Source organism: Chiroxiphia lanceolata, chromosome 19 (assembly GCF_009829145.1).
Source record: "Chiroxiphia lanceolata isolate bChiLan1 chromosome 19, bChiLan1.pri, whole genome shotgun sequence".
In the NCBI taxonomy this organism is placed as follows: domain Eukaryota; kingdom Metazoa; phylum Chordata; class Aves; order Passeriformes; family Pipridae; genus Chiroxiphia; species Chiroxiphia lanceolata.
In genome coordinates, this window is record NC_045655.1 from 8,272,140 (window position 1) to 8,288,462 (window position 16,323).

Sequence of the window (16,323 nt, forward strand, 5' to 3'; positions counted from 1 at the left end):
CATGGCAAAGGGAACTTCTGGGGCATCTCTGACTTTTTCTTCAGTGTGGTGTGAAAATCCCATGTGTGCAGCACACTTGCACAAGACACCAGAATGCACTAGCAAAGGGAAGCATCAGAACAAGAAAAAAATGGAGGATCACCCTGGAAAGACACAAAATCTCCCAGGTCAGTGTTCTGCATTCGTCCATCCTCGTTTCAGTTTTATCCCAGAACTGATGATGCTGGTTGGTTGCACCTTAATCCAGTTGTCTGGTGCAAAACAGCTTAAACTCCACAAGCCTCATCCTTTACCACTGTTTAAATCATAATTGGTGAGGGCCTGTGATATTTTATCCCCAGAATCAGCCCATTCCAAAGGGTAGAAGGATCTGGCTGTAAACATAGATGTGTTATAGTTTTTCCCCTGCCACAGTGGAGGCTCATACATGGAATATCCATGGAGTCACTGACTGCCCAGGCTTGTAACAAATGAGAGTCTGACCATTCAACTTAAAATCCCTTCTTGGAGAAAAACATTATCCTGAAACGAGGATTTATTTTTAGGTGGAATCTCCAAAATCAGCTTGGTAGGACTTGCCATCTTTTGCCATTCTAGTAAAATCTGGTCTGATGAGAAATACTTGCACTGTTAGAGTAAAACTGAAGATGACAATAAGACTTACAGCTTTATGTAACTGTGGTCTCAGATAAATCATACATCATTTAACAAGGGACTCTACAAAACAAAATGAAGTTTTTTGCAGAGAATTGTCTTCATGGTTTTAGTCAAAACACAAGGGAAAGATTCTTAGCTTCCTTTTTATTTTACAAATTTTCAGGAAAAAAAGTGCTCTTCCTCACATTTTTTTTTAGTTTTTTTTTTTTTGTTGGTAGCTTGAAATGATTTCTGATTCTCTGAATTGCTCTAGTCTGTTTTATTTCCTCTCTGCTCTTGGAGCTAATTTCTGTTTCTTTGTCTCACAAACTGATTGTATTTGTATCATCTCCAGACAGGTCACGGGAGGTACATTGAGTGCACACTGGATACTTTGCACATCTGGTTTATATCCTCCTGCACTGAGCCACTTCCCACCCCACAATGCAATATTTCTGTATCGTTGCCATATATCAAAGCAAAAGAAGGATGCACAGACAGTGGAGCTAAGTGGACACAGTACATGAGACACAGTTAAAAATTCAATTAGTTTAAAATAGCCACTTTTAAGCACAGTTCCCAGTTCCTGCAGTAGAATCATACTGAAGAACACAGCATACACTTCTCCACTAGGCAAAAAAGGCCAACAGACTGAGTGTTCTGGGTTTTCTTTGCAGCAGCCTTCTGGCATTTGTGTATAATCCTGAGAGACTCAATTTAGGGACAGGAAAAAGCAATTTCTGTTTAAACAGAATCTGTGTTGGGGTCTCATTTTTCATGATGTGGACTAAAGCAGTGATTGCTATGCTATCCATTTTTGTAGGTCTTTTCTTGGGGACTCTTGGACCACAGTTCAGGGGCTTCAGCAGAGGGGTAACATCCTCTGGTGACCAAAGGCAGTGGGAAGGCACACCTTTGGTGTCTTCAGTCTCCCTCTTAGGAGATGGGAAGAGTCTGTCTCAGCCAGCACAGGACAATAGCTCTGGATCAGTGTGAGAGGACTGAGCCAACTGTAATCCCTGAGGCACCACCACTGCAGGCCAGGGGATCCTCAGAGCATGGCAGAAAGAAGCACTTTGTGCTGCCCTGGGCTGCTCTGGGTCTGGCACAGTCTCTCTGTGGAAGCATTTGTCCCATGGGCAGGTTTGGGTTGGCCTGTTATCAGCAGCAGGAACTTGCCTTGGGTTCATCTGTAGGTTTGAGCAGACCTTTGCTCAGACCTGCTCAGTGTTTCAGCTTCTGCAGTGACATGAGCTTGGCAGGGCTACAGCCATCCCATGATGTGATGGCTTCACACTGTTCTGAGGCAAGCAAGCAATGCTTCTGGACTGACAGACTGACTGACAGCCCGACTGACAGCCTGGGGGATGTGCTGCCTGACTGCCAGTGCTGGGCAGCCCCAGAACAAGCAGGTCCATGGGTGACTGCATGTGCAGCCCCTGGTAACCAGCTCGTGAGTCTGCAACCTCACAGGGGAATCAGGCATCACAAAGATCAGCTCTTGTAACTGAAACCTCTGCTTCCATAAGCACTTGGGTTTGATAAAAGTCCCTCTGATTGTCGGACCTGGGCCCTGGGAAGGTGTGCCAGGAGTGGGAGCTGGCTCAGGGATGTTACGTGCTGGGAAGAGGGACAGCACCAATTGCCCATTGTCCCCTTCCCTCCATCCCCCAATAGACGTGCACACCTGCACTTCCACACACCCAGTTTCACTCTGATTTGCCCCTGGATTGAATTAGCTGAAGGATCAAAGAGCAAAGCTGGGACAGTTTCCACACAGAGCATGGATGGGGCTCTCTGCTCTCAGAAACCAGCCCAGTGTTTGTCCCTGCTGGCCTCACCTGATTCAATCAAAACACAGCCCAAGGTCTGCTGTTCCAGCCCCAGCTCCCTCCCATCACACCCCCCTCAGCTTTCTTCCCACTTGGACTCCTTCCAGCTTTGCCCCATGTGCTAAAAAATACCAGAAAGTGCAATTCCTTTTTTTAATTTTCCCTGGAGTTGGCATTAGAGCTGGAAGCAAAGACATTTCTGTCTGGTCAGAGAGGGAATATCTGTTCCAAATGCTTTTGAAATAGGCACATCAAACTTTATGATACTCCTTTTAGAATAGTGGATTCTATTTTCCTCATATAAAATTTGGAGAAATTTTCCATGCCCACATCCATGCAGACTGCCTTATTGCTGGGTTTGAGGAGGCTGAGTCTCCATTAGCTGAGCAGTGCACAGTTTCTTAAGGTGAGCTTGCATTTCTGGAAGCATTAAATCTTCAATTTTAGCATAAGCTTCTATTGAAAGTGTGGCTCTTAATAAAGAATAATATATAGTTATACAGCTTTTTAGCTAAATGCAAACTCTAGAAAGAATTAAGCTACTTTATTTACTGGTTTCCTCAGGGAGTGCAGCTCGTTATTCCACCCTAATAATTTTAGGACAGTCAAGGTGATGTCTTTACAGTTCCTAAGTACCCCAGCCTAATACCAATCAGTGTGGGCAGTGGCATGCATTGTCTGTGTGATAGCAGCTGAGAGCAGGAGGGGAGCTTTGGAGGTAGTAAACTTTGCTCAGGAGGCAAATGAAGTGAACAATGTCTGAATGATAATGTTGTGGTAAATGCTGATCTCCCTGATTTTCAGTAACCACTACAACTGCTTGCAACATCTCATCAACTCTGTCCCCAACAGCCTTTGCAGCCCAGAGTTAGTGAGTTTGGCTACATAAAACACAGCAGCATTATGTGGGGAGATGTTTGCACACTGTGTGCTGTAACAGGAGTTGAGTTTTAACAGGGGACATTAGGCACTTTTGTAACTGAATTCCAAAAATACAAGGAAGCTACCAAAAAGTGCAGAGGGTAATAAAAGCCTACCATCTTTTGTAGTCCTTTTCCACTGATAATGTCCTGCATCCATCTCTTGCAGGATAGAGATAGCAGAAGAGCATGGTTGAAAATAAATGAGGCACATGTGTGGGCTTAAACTGGAGCAACAGTTAAGAACCTTGCTGTCATTTCATATATTTTCCTATCTTGTTTAAGGACTCATGTTCTAAAAAAAGCACGTTTTGGTATTTCTGATGTCCCTGTGCTTCCCTCTCTGTGCTGGTGATTTGCTGTGTGTAGCCCAGAGCTGGAATCCATTTCTCCCTCTGCTCAGTTGGGTTGTTCTGGGCACATGTGTGTCCTGCTGTTGACTTCAGACCTGCTCAGGACAGAGCGTGGCTTGTAGCTTCAGCAGCAAAGAGGTCAATGCACATGGAGCAGAATTAAAAGCTTGGGAATAAACTCACTAAGTGGCTTGAACATTTGTCATCCCTGCTAAATAGGAAATAGATGGGCAAGTGAACTGATGGAAGTAGCATCCTCCTACCCCTGGGCAGCCATGAATTTCAGGTGGGATGACTCCTTTCCAAAGCAGAACTGAAGATGCATCAGCAATCTGAGGGTGTAAATGATGCTGCAGCCCTTAGCCAAGTCAGAACATGATCCATGCCAGAACCAATCTCCTCAGGACAGATCCCAGCCAAAGTTAAAGCACTGCCCTCTGTTCAGGGCTCTCTTTGAAATCCACCATCAGACTGCTTTGTTTGAGGGAATTCCTCTTTGTTTGCTGGGTGGGATGAAACTCTATGAGTCCCTTTGGGGTGAGTCAGCTCCAGGGCAGCTGGAATGATGAGGACACGAGCTGGTCCATGGCAGAGCTACATGGGACAACCACAATATCGACCCTCGGACACATTGGTAATGCTGGGTAAGAAAGCTTGGACCTCCCTGGGCAGTTGAAGCACAGCTCTGGGGGAGGCTGTGCAGCTGATGGAAGCCCCCTAAGCTGCACAGAGCTCCCCTCAGCTCACTGAAGCTGGTGTGGAGGAGACCTGAGACAGTCCAGGTCACACTGAGATTTGGGGTGAGAAAAGGAGGATTTGCCTGACTCCAGAGGTTGTGATCTATGGCATCCATGAGCAATTCTTTCCTGAGGCTGAACGGGAAACTGCCACAATCACACATAAGGAGTTCTGTAGGCCTGCACCAATAAATAAATAAATTGCCTTTCTATCAGCTGGAGGGATTTTGGTCTTTGACTCTATTTTTGTGATTGTTCACTTGGCTGAAACTCATTGCATTGAAGTGTCTCTTAAGAAATGCTTTTAGCCCCAAAGCCATATTAATATTTGAACAGTTTTTCTTGAGCAGCGCAACAGCTGTGCAGTGTGAAATAAAGGCATTTTTCTCTCTTTCCCTGAGCACCTCTAAAGGATCAATTGGGAAATGGAGAAGAAGGGGAATTTTTTTTCTGCTGACCCTTATGTAAAATACCAAATATTAACAATCCACCACCCAAGCCTCCTCTGGTGCTATAAATTTGATCTTAGCAAAATTTTGTGTATCGCTGAAATGCACTCAAATATTGAGTACCTAAAAATAAATTACTCTGGGCAATCTCCTGTATTGAAGGTTGGCTTACTCAGTTCAATAAATGTATGTGCATGATGCTTGTGTTACATAGAGAGATACCCAAATGGATCCTTAGACCCAAATGCCCACAAACTGGAAAAGAAATGCACTTCAGCTGATGATCTCTTAAAAAAAAAAACAGACAGGAAGTACCAAGATGAGCTTGAGATTTGGAATAATCATAGGGCTCCAAACTTTTGGTTTCATGTTGAGCTTACACTGGGCTGGCCATGCTGCTTTGATAGAATAAGGATAGTTTTATTAGCTCAGAGTTCATTGAACCTTTTCTGCTTTTTACTGTTTTTCATTTTGGTACACAGCTTTGCCCCCAGACCTGAAAAAGGATTAAAATGCCAGATAGGAGACAGATCACTCAGCATTTCTAATCACATACCAGAAATCTCAAGACACATAGTTCTCACAGGGTTTTCTACTCTTTGTAGGCCATAAAAGGCTCAGATAACCTTCTAAAGTCCACTCTGATCTCTTTAGTCATTAAAAAATAAGTTTTTACTGAGAAACTAAACTAAGTTCCTGCTGCAGTGATCACGTTCAATCCATCCAGTTTCACTTCACTGCTTCAGAAGTTACTTATGCATTCATTCACTGACAATAACAGAAGTCTTCATTCAAAACAACATTCTGACAGCTGAAACAAGGCTGGAACTATTGGGAAAAAAAAAAAAAGCCCTGGAGTACTGCAGGGAAACATTTCCATATATATTATTCCATCATTTCATTTCAGATGGTTATAGGCATTTGCTTTCTAATTATATTTCACGTTCATGTTTCAGAAATGCCCCAACTGTTGTGGGTGGAAGAATAGGCTCACCTGCTCAGCCTCCCTGAGAAGCAGGCAAATACTGAATCACCTAAACTGCAAACTGGTAAGTTTAGTCTTGCATTTTCCATTACCTTCACCACTACGAAAGTGAATTTCAAATGGAGCAAGTGATTGGCCTTCTTTCAGTGAGCTTCCTGGAAATTCCAGGCTTAGTAAATTAGTACTTCTGGTGCATGTTCTCCTGCAAGGTAAGGCAGTCTGGTAGAAACAGCCAATTATTTGAGCTGCCAAAGTGCTTAGTGGCATTAGTGTAACTATTCGTGTCCTATTTATCTGTTTGTGATAAAACCTTTCGGTCTTGGCCTTGCTGAAGAAGTTGATGCTTTCAAAAATTCCAGCCTTTGTGTTTTTTTCATTGAATTGTTGTGTGTTTATAGAGTTGATATTATTTATTTGCTCTTTATAGAGAGGCACTGCATTTCAGGCTCTGGGCACAGTCTGCTTTTTTAGTACAGGTTTGTACAGCACCTAAAACACAGTCCTCCACACTGGTAAAGATAATAAATGTAGGAAGATAACACCATGCCTTGAAGAGTGATGCTTCTCCTGATGTGTTAGTCTGCAGCTTACACTTGGGGTAGCTGAAAATAGATCAGATGGAACCTGCTCTGAGAGGGAAGAGCTTCTGCAAACACACAAAATCCTTTCTTAGGATCTGTATTTGAATGGCAAACAGCAAAAAGTCACAAGCCACTACAGTGTGCTGTGCAGGAGCTCTCAACCATTTCTTTCTATGGCATAATTAAACACAAGCAGGTAGCCAGGCAGACACCACACTCACACACACATTCACAGCCTGTGATCCAAAAGGGAAAAAAAATCAGCCATTTGCTGAGGGTCTTTTTTTTTTATGGTTTAGAGGTGACTTTGCATTTCAATCGTCTGCTCTGAACATTTTAAGAAAAGGAGTAAAATAGCGATTGGGAGAAGGAGGGATGAGGTGTTTTGAGTCACTGGGGGCTGTGATGCCGAATATGTGCAGAAACAGTGGCATCTAGTGGGCAGGTCCTCAGCTAAGGCAGCAGGCCCTGGATATGGAGCAAGGCAGCAATTGCAGCTAATGGTTATCTTTCTCACTTCCATGGATAAAAGGTTTTCCCAAGCCTTTTGTAATCCTTTTCTTTAAAAGCATCTGGAAATCAACTGTTTTTCCAGCTTTCCCGCCTTCAGTATACAACTTTCAGGACATTTGTTCTTCCTATTTCATTTATATTAAGCCCTCTCGTGGCTTCCACAGGCAAATTCTAATTACTTAATATGATATAGATTATCATAAATCTTCACCCAGTAGGAAAACTAATGGTTTGCATGCATGTATAAAAGTCCAGCATTTTCCCCCAAGATTTTAGGCATGGACAAAAATAAACCTCCAGCTAATCCTTGAACACACTCAATCTAGTTCAACTTCGGATGATTTCCAGCACAGATTTGAAGGAAAGATCTGAGAGAATAAAAGGACTCTGAAACAAAGCTTCATTATACCACTTCTGTAGCTATAACTAAGTATAATATTTATGCAATGTTTACTTTTTATGCTAATCATGTATAAGTTTCTTCACTGCTGAGCCATAATAAATGAGCTAATTTATTTATACCTGATCCTATGATCCTGTTCTCTTATTAGTCCACTGAATTATGTGTAAAACACTGTGTGTGTGTTATGGACATGCAGAAATGTATAATAAGCAGGATGAGGGGTTGCCACATCCATGGCAACAGCCTAAAGCAGACACACTCACACCTTCACTCTCTCTTTAGCCTTCAGAGTTTGCCAGTGCTGAGCAAACTTAGGAAAGCCCTGCTGGGCTGGGCTGGGTTGGACTGACCTCCTCCTCTTCTTTAGCTGCCTCTCAGGGAGGCTGAAGGATATTTCTGTGTTTACTTGCAGGGCCCAAATTAATTTGTATGAATGGAAGACTTGGCTTCTTAAATCTGTCAGAAAAGCTAGATGTCTTAAAAAGCAATATCTTGGCTATTTTCTTCGTGATCACAGGATTCCAGAGAATCCAGTCTAGGGATTTTTTTATTTTTAGTTTCAAAATTTTCTGTTCTCTTTCTTTTTCTTTACACTTTTTCCCCCCCCTGTGTTTCAGACTTTCCTATATGGTGTCTGCTGATTTTCTTGCCTTGATGGACCAAGAGGTTCTTCAATGGTCAGTTCTAAAGTAGAAGGGAAGTGTAGATACTTTCAAGAGAAGCTCTGCTTTTGTAAAGAAGCTTAAATGCTGGGATTCTAGAAACACTGGTAATGGTTTTGATTTGAACCTGAGTGCAAATATGAGTTGGCTCTTTTGCCCATTGACTAGATGAGTGGGCTAAAGACTGTTAACACTATACCATAATTTCTCCTCTTATGAAGTGGGAGAGAACATGGATCACTGACCTGGAAGTACTTCACCTTTCTATGTTTTTAGTTTTCTCCTTGTTAATTAGATTTAATAATACTTAACTTTTCTTTTGAGTTACCTATATGAGATCCTTCAGCCCTAATGTGGAAAAGCAAATTTTAAAACAATAAACAGTCCCTATTCCACATGTTTGTTTTAGGATTAGCTCAGTGTTACTGAGGTTGGCCTGGAAGCTCCTATTTAACCTTACCAGTTATCTAACAAATGACTGACTATAACTAGATGAGAGTTCTTTTATTTCAAAGAAGTACTTGAAAATCGACTTTCACAGGGTGGAAGTTGGCATAATTGGCATCAGCATGAATTTTTCATTGTGCAAGTAAAAACAGAGCCAGGATTTCACCTAATGACTTTAACTCAAAGAGATATGCAAATTTAGATCTGTGTATTGAGAGTATTATGAATGAAGCCCACAATAGCAGCCTGATTATGCTTTTTTACACTCCCAGATTTAATCTAAGATTTATCTTGGCAGTAGGGGAAAGCAAGTCTTTGATGCTTTGAGATTTAAATTATTTCCTTGGAGTCATCCAGGGGAGTTCTCTTACTGGAAGAAAGTATAGTGAAAGGACTGTTGATCCACTCCAGCCTATCAAAAATCTCTGTAGCAGTAATTACCTTATATATCTTCATAAAATTGTGTTTTATTTTGCTACCAGTCCTCAGGCTCTTTGAGTGACTGCAATGAGGAGCTCTGAAAGTTACTTTGGTCCATTCATAACTAATTCTCTTGCCGTCACAGATCATAACAGTCATGTAAGAGCCATCAAGAAACTTTTCATGTTGTTTTGCCAAATCATGTGTTTGCCATCTGACTGTACAAGACATTCTGTTCCAAGGCACAGGCTATAAAGGCACACAGGCAGGAAAGGGTTGGCTGGATACATGTAACCCCTCCTGGCAGAATTCTAGAGGAAAGGGATCGTTGTGCAGAGAAGCTACAAAATTGTTAGACTGCACTGTAGTGCTTCCCAGCTGCTGATCCTAAAAAGTCCTCTGATGTTTCATTAGTACTTCCCAATACCGGGCCTCACTTCCAGTGATTTTTATCAGCAAATAGTATGGAAGACTAAGGTAACAAAATCATCTGAAAATGGAATTGAGCCAAGCTTTTATTATGAAACAATACATGAAATACTCATCAGGCGATTAAACACAGTGTTGTGTAAATGTTATGTCTTCATGCAATATTGTTATTTAACCTAGAAAACTGCAATTAAAGATTCCTCTGAAGTCCAGAAATCTGGCTGCCTCTTCATGTTGATATTCTCCCATTTTCTATGGACCTCTCCCTCTAAGTTCCTCTTGCTTCAGGCAGCCTAAAGCTGTGCCCTTTAAAGGACTAATCAGGGATTTATTCTTGCCCATACCTCAGAAACTGGGGGAAACCCTTGGTTCATTTATTTATGTATGCAATCATTACTGGTAGAAAATATATTGTGGTCTATAACATATGTAACCACTTGTAGCTGGAAGTTTTGCTGTGTCACTAGGATTGCCCTGTATTGCAAAGAGGTTCAGCTCCACAATGAGCACATAGCCAATGCAGGAATAATCTTGTCCTCCTTAACACAATCATAGTATAAATCCATGTGCCCATGGAGATCTGCAGAAAAAAACAAAATATAATTAAAAGCCATTCTGACATTGGCCATACTAATAATATCTAAAGGGCTTCAAATCATTTAAGCACTTTTCTAACATGAATTCTTCACAGTGGCCTGTGAGAAGCTGCTGTGCAGAATTCCTGTAGCTAAGTGAGCCAGCTCTCAACTGGGCCTCAGCTGGAAGATTTTTTGAAAACTGCCAACTTACCTCCTAAGGCTGAGGTTTGAGAATTTTATGGTTTTGTTTTTAAATAAGTTTCAGACCTTTGGCTTGTTGTGGATTAGCATAACTCCATTGAAGTCTACCACAACACCAAGATTTTTAAAGGTATTTAGATATGTACAAATAGCAGAATTTTAAGCAGACGACCTTTCTGTCTCTTGACACAGATCAGCCCTGGCAGACACCATCTCTGTATTCTCCTGCTTAAAAGCTTTTGAAAACATGGAGCTAAATCTGCAATTTTTATGTTAAAAAGTTAACTGGGAGTGATATAGAATCACTATTGTGGCAGTGATTCAAATTTATGCCAGTTGACAAATTTTAAAGAATGTAGGAAGGCTTCTCCTGTCATAAAAATGTCCAAATATATGTAGAAGAAATATATATACCAATTGCAGGGTAGGCAAAAGCATTAGATTGGATGCACTAGATCCCTGTTGCAGTGTGGGAGACAATGTGGATTCAGCCAGTGTTCAAGGAATTGTTCTTCTGCTCTCTGCTCCAAGCGCTGGAGATAAAGCATATACTCCTATTTAAAGAAAAGAAGAAGTAATTTCGTTATGTGATCACTCCATTCTAATGTCAGGCCAATGAACCAGCAGAATTTTACAGCTTATGTAAGAGCAATTCATTTACCTCTTAAAATAATCAAATATAGTGAAATAGTCTTGCCAGTCAGCTTGCCCCAACCTAGCAATATTTAATGAATGACATCATCATCCAGATCAGTAAAGGTGGCAAGCAAGAATTTTACAACAATATTCATAAATGGAAGTCTGCATACACATTTCTCATTTGCATATCAACACAGAAGCCTCTGTTAGTCCTGAAGGCACAGAGGATTCTCCCAGATAGGTCTGTTGTAGTCTCTTTTGAAAATTGATTCTTGCTGATTCAAGAACATTAACCCCTTGTAGGATCATGTGGCAGAACTGTGAAGGGTTCTAAGAGGGTAGCACACATCAGTGCTGACTGGTCTTTCTGTGATAAATAAAATAATGTGAATTTCCCATACCAATTTATAAGGAGAGGGTTTGGTCTAAGCAACAAATTACCAAAGTAAAGTGGGCTGTGTATCAAAAACTTGACCTCCTTCAGGAACAAAATTTACTTTTAAAAAGCCCCAGTCCCAGTGCATGTGGGCTCATAAGCTTTGTGAACAGTAGATACATTTATTCCAAATACACCCCATTGCTTTGCACAGCAGGCACTGTTGGAATGGAAGCTGTAGCCTAAAACCTTTGCACTGGCCAAGTATTCCCGCTGTCATCCAGCTCCCTGCTCTTTGTGCTGAGCAGAGGGTGGGTACCCTGGGTGCCAGCAGGCAGCATTAGATTCCTGCCTTTTACTGGGCTTTCTCTCCTCACAGCACAGGGAGACTTGGCTCAAGTCCCTGGTGAGAGACTGCATTAGGAACTGGCAGAGAACAGAACTATATGACTGAGAAGAGGCCACGTTATAAAAAGCAGGATCTCAGTCAAAGTAAGATTAAAACATGCTGACAACATAAATTACATTTTTGTTATAAACAAAGGGGGCAGATCTTGCTGTCTGTAGCTGAACAGGTTTTTGACTCCAGCAGCACTGTGGAAGTCAAAGAGTGTCACAAAGAATTGCAAATTACATTCCCCAGCTCAGCATGATCTGGCCTAGTACAAACAGCTTTTGCTTAAAATAGATGAACAGAGGTGGGTTCATCCCAGAAATCATTTCATTCTGCTACAAAGCATCCATACGAAATCAGTTTTTCTCCTTGAGCCAGTGGTAGAACTGTGCACAGGGATGCAGCAGCCTTGCACCTTCACTCACAAGGGACAATCTCCATTTTCCACATGGCAGCAAGGGTTGGCTTTTTACCAGAAGATGTTTCCTTTGCTACTGAAAACCTTGACAATTAGTGAGCAAAACAAACACTCTTATGTTTGGGTTTTCTTACAGAAGGTCAACTTTGCTGTCTAGAAAAAAAAAGAAAAAGAAGGTTGGAATTCCTCACAAGTGTTTGCTCCTAACTGAGTAGGATGGAGAGTGGCAAGGACAGAGCAGCAATCAGTGATACAACACTTCTCTAGCCCTGGCTCCCTACTCTCCCCATACAATGTCATAGACTCATAGAGTGTCTGGAGTGGGAAGGAACCCATAGGGATCATCAAGTCCAACTCCCTGCTCCTCACAGGACTCCCTAAAACTAAACCATAGACTAAATGTTGCATGTCTGCTTGTAACTTCTTGCAATACAGGATTTGCCTCAACCCAACTGTTCTACTGCTTTATTTACTTTGTATTCAATATGGGCTATATTTACTATATAACATTAATCCTGGTGGTATATTAAGCATGAGCACAGATGGGAGCTGTATTCCTGCTAATTTGCAAAAACTGCAAGGCTCATTTAACACCAGCTTAGAAACCAACCCTGTCCTGAGTGTTGTGGGCAGCAGTGAAGCCTTGTGGGTTTTGGCTCTGTTGTGCAATCCTCAGTGTACAAGGCTGTTAACAAGTGTGGAGCAACATCCTTGTGACAGCTTTGATTTGTCGTGGTGTCACACCTGACAAACAGCGTGTCCATCCAGAGTGGAGCATGGCCAGGTGGATTCTTTTTGGCTGGTGTACAATACCCACTGGAAAGGGAAAAACCAGGAGCTGTCTCCACAGTCCTGACACAGTCTGAGCTCAGTCCTCAAGGTCTCTAGTGCTCCTCATATCTTACAGAGTTCAGGGGTGTTCAGTACCTCGCCAAACTGAGCCCCTTGCACTCGTCACACACTCACAGTCCGTTGGTGCTTCTGGCTTCTGTGGGGTTTGCCTCTTCAGAACCGTGTAATTTTAGCTCAGTTTATTTACTTTGGAAAGGAGGAGGCAGTAATTTTAAAATACCTTAAGTACCCTTGAGAAGTGCAGAATTATATGTTACATCTTGTCAAAGCAAGTAAAACAGAAGGCCTTTTAATTCTTTTACTTTTTCTTTTGTTGTAACGGGGTTAAGAAATAAATATGTGTAGATATCACCCACAAACCCAAATGATACTAAAAACTCCTACAGTATCATAAAAAAAATCCTATCTGTAGCACTCATAAATAACTGAATGAAAGTAAGTGATTTTAAAAGCTAGTTGAGAACTACCTCAATCTCCACACTGACCACTGACACCTGCATCTCCTCTCTGCCCACGGTGCAGAATGTACTGCAAGCAGAAGACATTTTCCTGTTATTTAGTTTTTCAGGGACAACCTGATGAAATCCCCATTTCCATAAATGAAAAGCCACTTTCTCCTCGATAATTTGATCGGCATTTTTGAACCGTGATAAAATAATCTGCACGTTCTGCAAGTGAACATTTCCTGAGCAACGCTCAGCACTTGCCGAGAGAATGCAAAGGGGGTTTTTTAACATTTCATGGAAGAACTCAGCAGCTGAAAAGGGTGACACTCATAACATATTGCTTGGAATTAAATCTGTAGAAACTTAATGCTAAGCCCAAATGTTTTGGGGGTTTTGGCGTTGGGTTTTTTTAGTTAATGTAGTTTAATAGTAAATGTCAAATCACCCTCATTGGCTCGTCAGGGAAACCAGCTTTTCTCGGGCTGCTTTCACGACGAGTTCTCAGAAGCTGTTTGGCCTCTTTTTCAGACAAAATTGGTGAAGTGTCTAAAGACAGAAAAGCAGAAATTAGTTCTGAAATTATTAAAAAGTTAATATTTTACCTGTCAGCTGCAAAATGAAGTGTCTCCAAACCTGATTTTTGTCTATATACAAAGTGTTCTTTCTTTACAGCCCCTTCCTAGGGGATATTGCATTCCAGGAGATAGGAGTGGAATTTTAAACTATTTTTGTGCTTGTGTTTTCTCTGCTTCTACTAGTAGGAAGCAAAGCCTACATATTCATGTTACTATAAAATGAGGAACTATAACAGCACCATCTAACCACTGGCATTAGTGACTCTTCCAACTCTTTTTTCTTTTCTGTGTTGCTTTATAGGATTCTTTTTCAAAGTAATGAGTTAGATGTTGAAAAGGAGAGATTGCAATGAACATTCCACTTGCAGGACCTTGGTAAAATAAGATTAAAATAGTAAGCTACTAAAATTAAACTTTTTGGGTTTACAACAAATTACTACAGTGTGGTGATGCAGAGAGATAAACACCAAATACAACAGCATGACTGTTAAAAATCAAATAGTGGAAACCCTGCAGTATAAAAAGTTAAGTACTAAAAGTGAAAGATATGAAAATATATGAATAATGAAAACTAAAATAGAAAGTTGAACTAATACTACTTATATGCTCTTCAGCTCCACACACATACACAGGTTTGTTGATAAAGACTCCTACCTGTAACAGTGGTCATCAGGACCAAAAAGGAGACAAACACAAGAAACTTCTTCATTTTGATTCTGCTTTCTCTCGGTCTGTTCCAAAATGAGTAACATTGACCAAGGTATCCTCCTATTTGAAGCAGCTACGTCGGTCACAAATGTTTGTTTATGCTTTAATTTGGGCGATAGTATGATTTTGAAAACAGCTGGTCTGAAGGTTTGAATTAGTCTATTATCTGCACACACATTCTCAGCATAACTCTGTTCCTGGGGGAAGGAAAATAGAAGACCTTTTTTCCGCTTCAGGCTTCGGAGTTACACTGGGTATTTTAGATTTGTGAAAATAAAGCACATCACCTTACATTTGGCACAGCAAGCCAAATGGCTTTTTAGGGTGCCTAAAGTATATCAGGGTTTTTTAAAGAAACAATTGCCTATTACAGAATGTTAATCTCAAAGGCAGCTGCAAATCTTTTTCAAAGATTGTCTCTAACTTTACTCCAGCAGAGAAGTACATACTAAAGGGGTTTAACTCTAGCAAAGCCAAATTATCACTGCTGAGAAACACAGCAGAGTTTTTTACCAAATTAATAGAATCATACAAGTGAAAACTCACATAATTCCTCTCTTTGCAGGACAAGCTAGTAGAAAATAGGATTATAAATGTCCTTACTAGTAAACACAGTGTGAAGTAAGGATGAAGGTTAACAAATGTCACTGCAAACAGGTAGTTTCAGCCTTGAGAAATGTGACTGTCTGGAGCTCTCCTGGGCAGTGCCATGTTGGACATAAAAATCTAAAAGCTAAAAATGTGAGTGCTGTGGGCACGAGGGCTTGACCAGAGTGACGCATGAGGTGGGGATGGGGCAGTTCAGGGGTCAGGCTGTTCTGATGTGCTTTTCTGACAGGACTTTTCTTGGAAACCTGGGTATTGCCCACCTGTGGAGCATTTGCATTTTTCAGCCTGTGGTTTAAGATACCAAGACCCTAAAATCCCAAGAAATTTTTTATATATTGTATGGATTTATGTCATTGCTGTTTTGAGATACTGTTTTGAAAGCGCAAGAACCTGTAGATTCTAATAGCAGTCACTGTTCTTAGAAATGCTGCAGGGGAAACAGCCGAACACATGAGGCAGAATGAAATTATGGGGGAAAACATTTATGTTGGGCAATAAAGGCACAACTCAGGGGGGACCTCATTGCTCCCCATAACCACCTCAAAGCAGGGTGTAGTGAGGTGGGGGCCGGTCTCTTCTGCCGTGCTGCAGTGAGAGGACCAGAAATGGCCTTAAGCTGAGACAGGGGAGATTCAGATTAGATATTAGAAAAATTTTTCACTGTTTGTGTGAAACAGTGAAACAGGCACTGGAACAGGTTGCCCGGGGGAGGTGGTGGAGTCACCATCCCTGGAGATGTTTACGAGGAGCTGGGTGATGTGCTTTGGTGGTTTAGGGGTTACAGTGGCAGTGCTGGTGGACGGTGTGACTGGATGATCTTAAAGGTCTCTTCCAGCCTTGATGATTCCGTGATTCTGCGACAGAACGAAATTATGGGGAAGAGCCTTTATGGTTGGGCAAGGCAGGCACAAACAGGGCGGTGATTCGGCCTTCGCCTCGGGCCCGGGTCCGGCGGAGCCGGAGCCGAACCGCTCCGTCAGCACTGTCGCGGGTGCCGGAGGCCCCCCTGGCGACATCCGCGATGTCGTGACAGGCCGGGGGCGGGCGGCGCCCGTCTCCTGGCAACCGCCCTCGGCCGCTTCTTCCGCTTCCGCCGCCCGCGCGTCCCGCGGCGCCGCTCGGTCCGCGCCGTGTCCTGCGGGCCCAGCACTGCCCCGCTC

At 42.0% G+C, this 16,323-nt stretch overlaps 1 protein-coding gene and 1 long non-coding RNA gene across 6 annotated transcripts; one reads left to right on the plus strand and one right to left on the minus strand.

The window, feature by feature from the left end:
• The first annotated feature begins 2,155 nt into the window (after positions 1-2,155).
• Positions 2,156-8,142, plus strand: LOC116796245. The gene is made up of 4 exons (XR_004360302.1): positions 2,156-2,217; positions 2,745-2,874; positions 5,884-5,976; positions 8,027-8,142. It is a non-coding gene; the product is annotated as an uncharacterized LOC116796245 (long non-coding RNA).
• A 1,308-nt stretch (positions 8,143-9,450) lies between these two features.
• On the minus strand, positions 9,451-16,195 carry C19H17orf67 (chromosome 19 C17orf67 homolog). 5 transcript variants are annotated; one of them, XM_032706713.1, is made up of 5 exons: positions 16,077-16,195; positions 14,501-14,751; positions 13,717-13,817; positions 10,561-10,700; positions 9,451-9,947 (listed from the first exon to the last, which is right to left on the minus strand). In XM_032706713.1, exons 2-4 carry the CDS (start codon positions 14,553-14,555, stop codon positions 10,584-10,586), a joined length of 273 nt encoding a protein of 90 aa, XP_032562604.1. In that variant the 5' UTR covers positions 14,556-14,751; positions 16,077-16,195; the 3' UTR covers positions 9,451-9,947; positions 10,561-10,583. The 5 variants fall into 5 exon arrangements, with proteins under 5 accessions (XP_032562604.1, XP_032562605.1, XP_032562603.1 ...); XM_032706714.1 differs by having other exon boundaries at positions 16,147-16,192; XM_032706712.1 differs by lacking the exon at positions 16,077-16,195 and adding an exon at positions 15,158-15,302.
• Between the last annotated feature and the right edge of the window lie 128 nt (positions 16,196-16,323).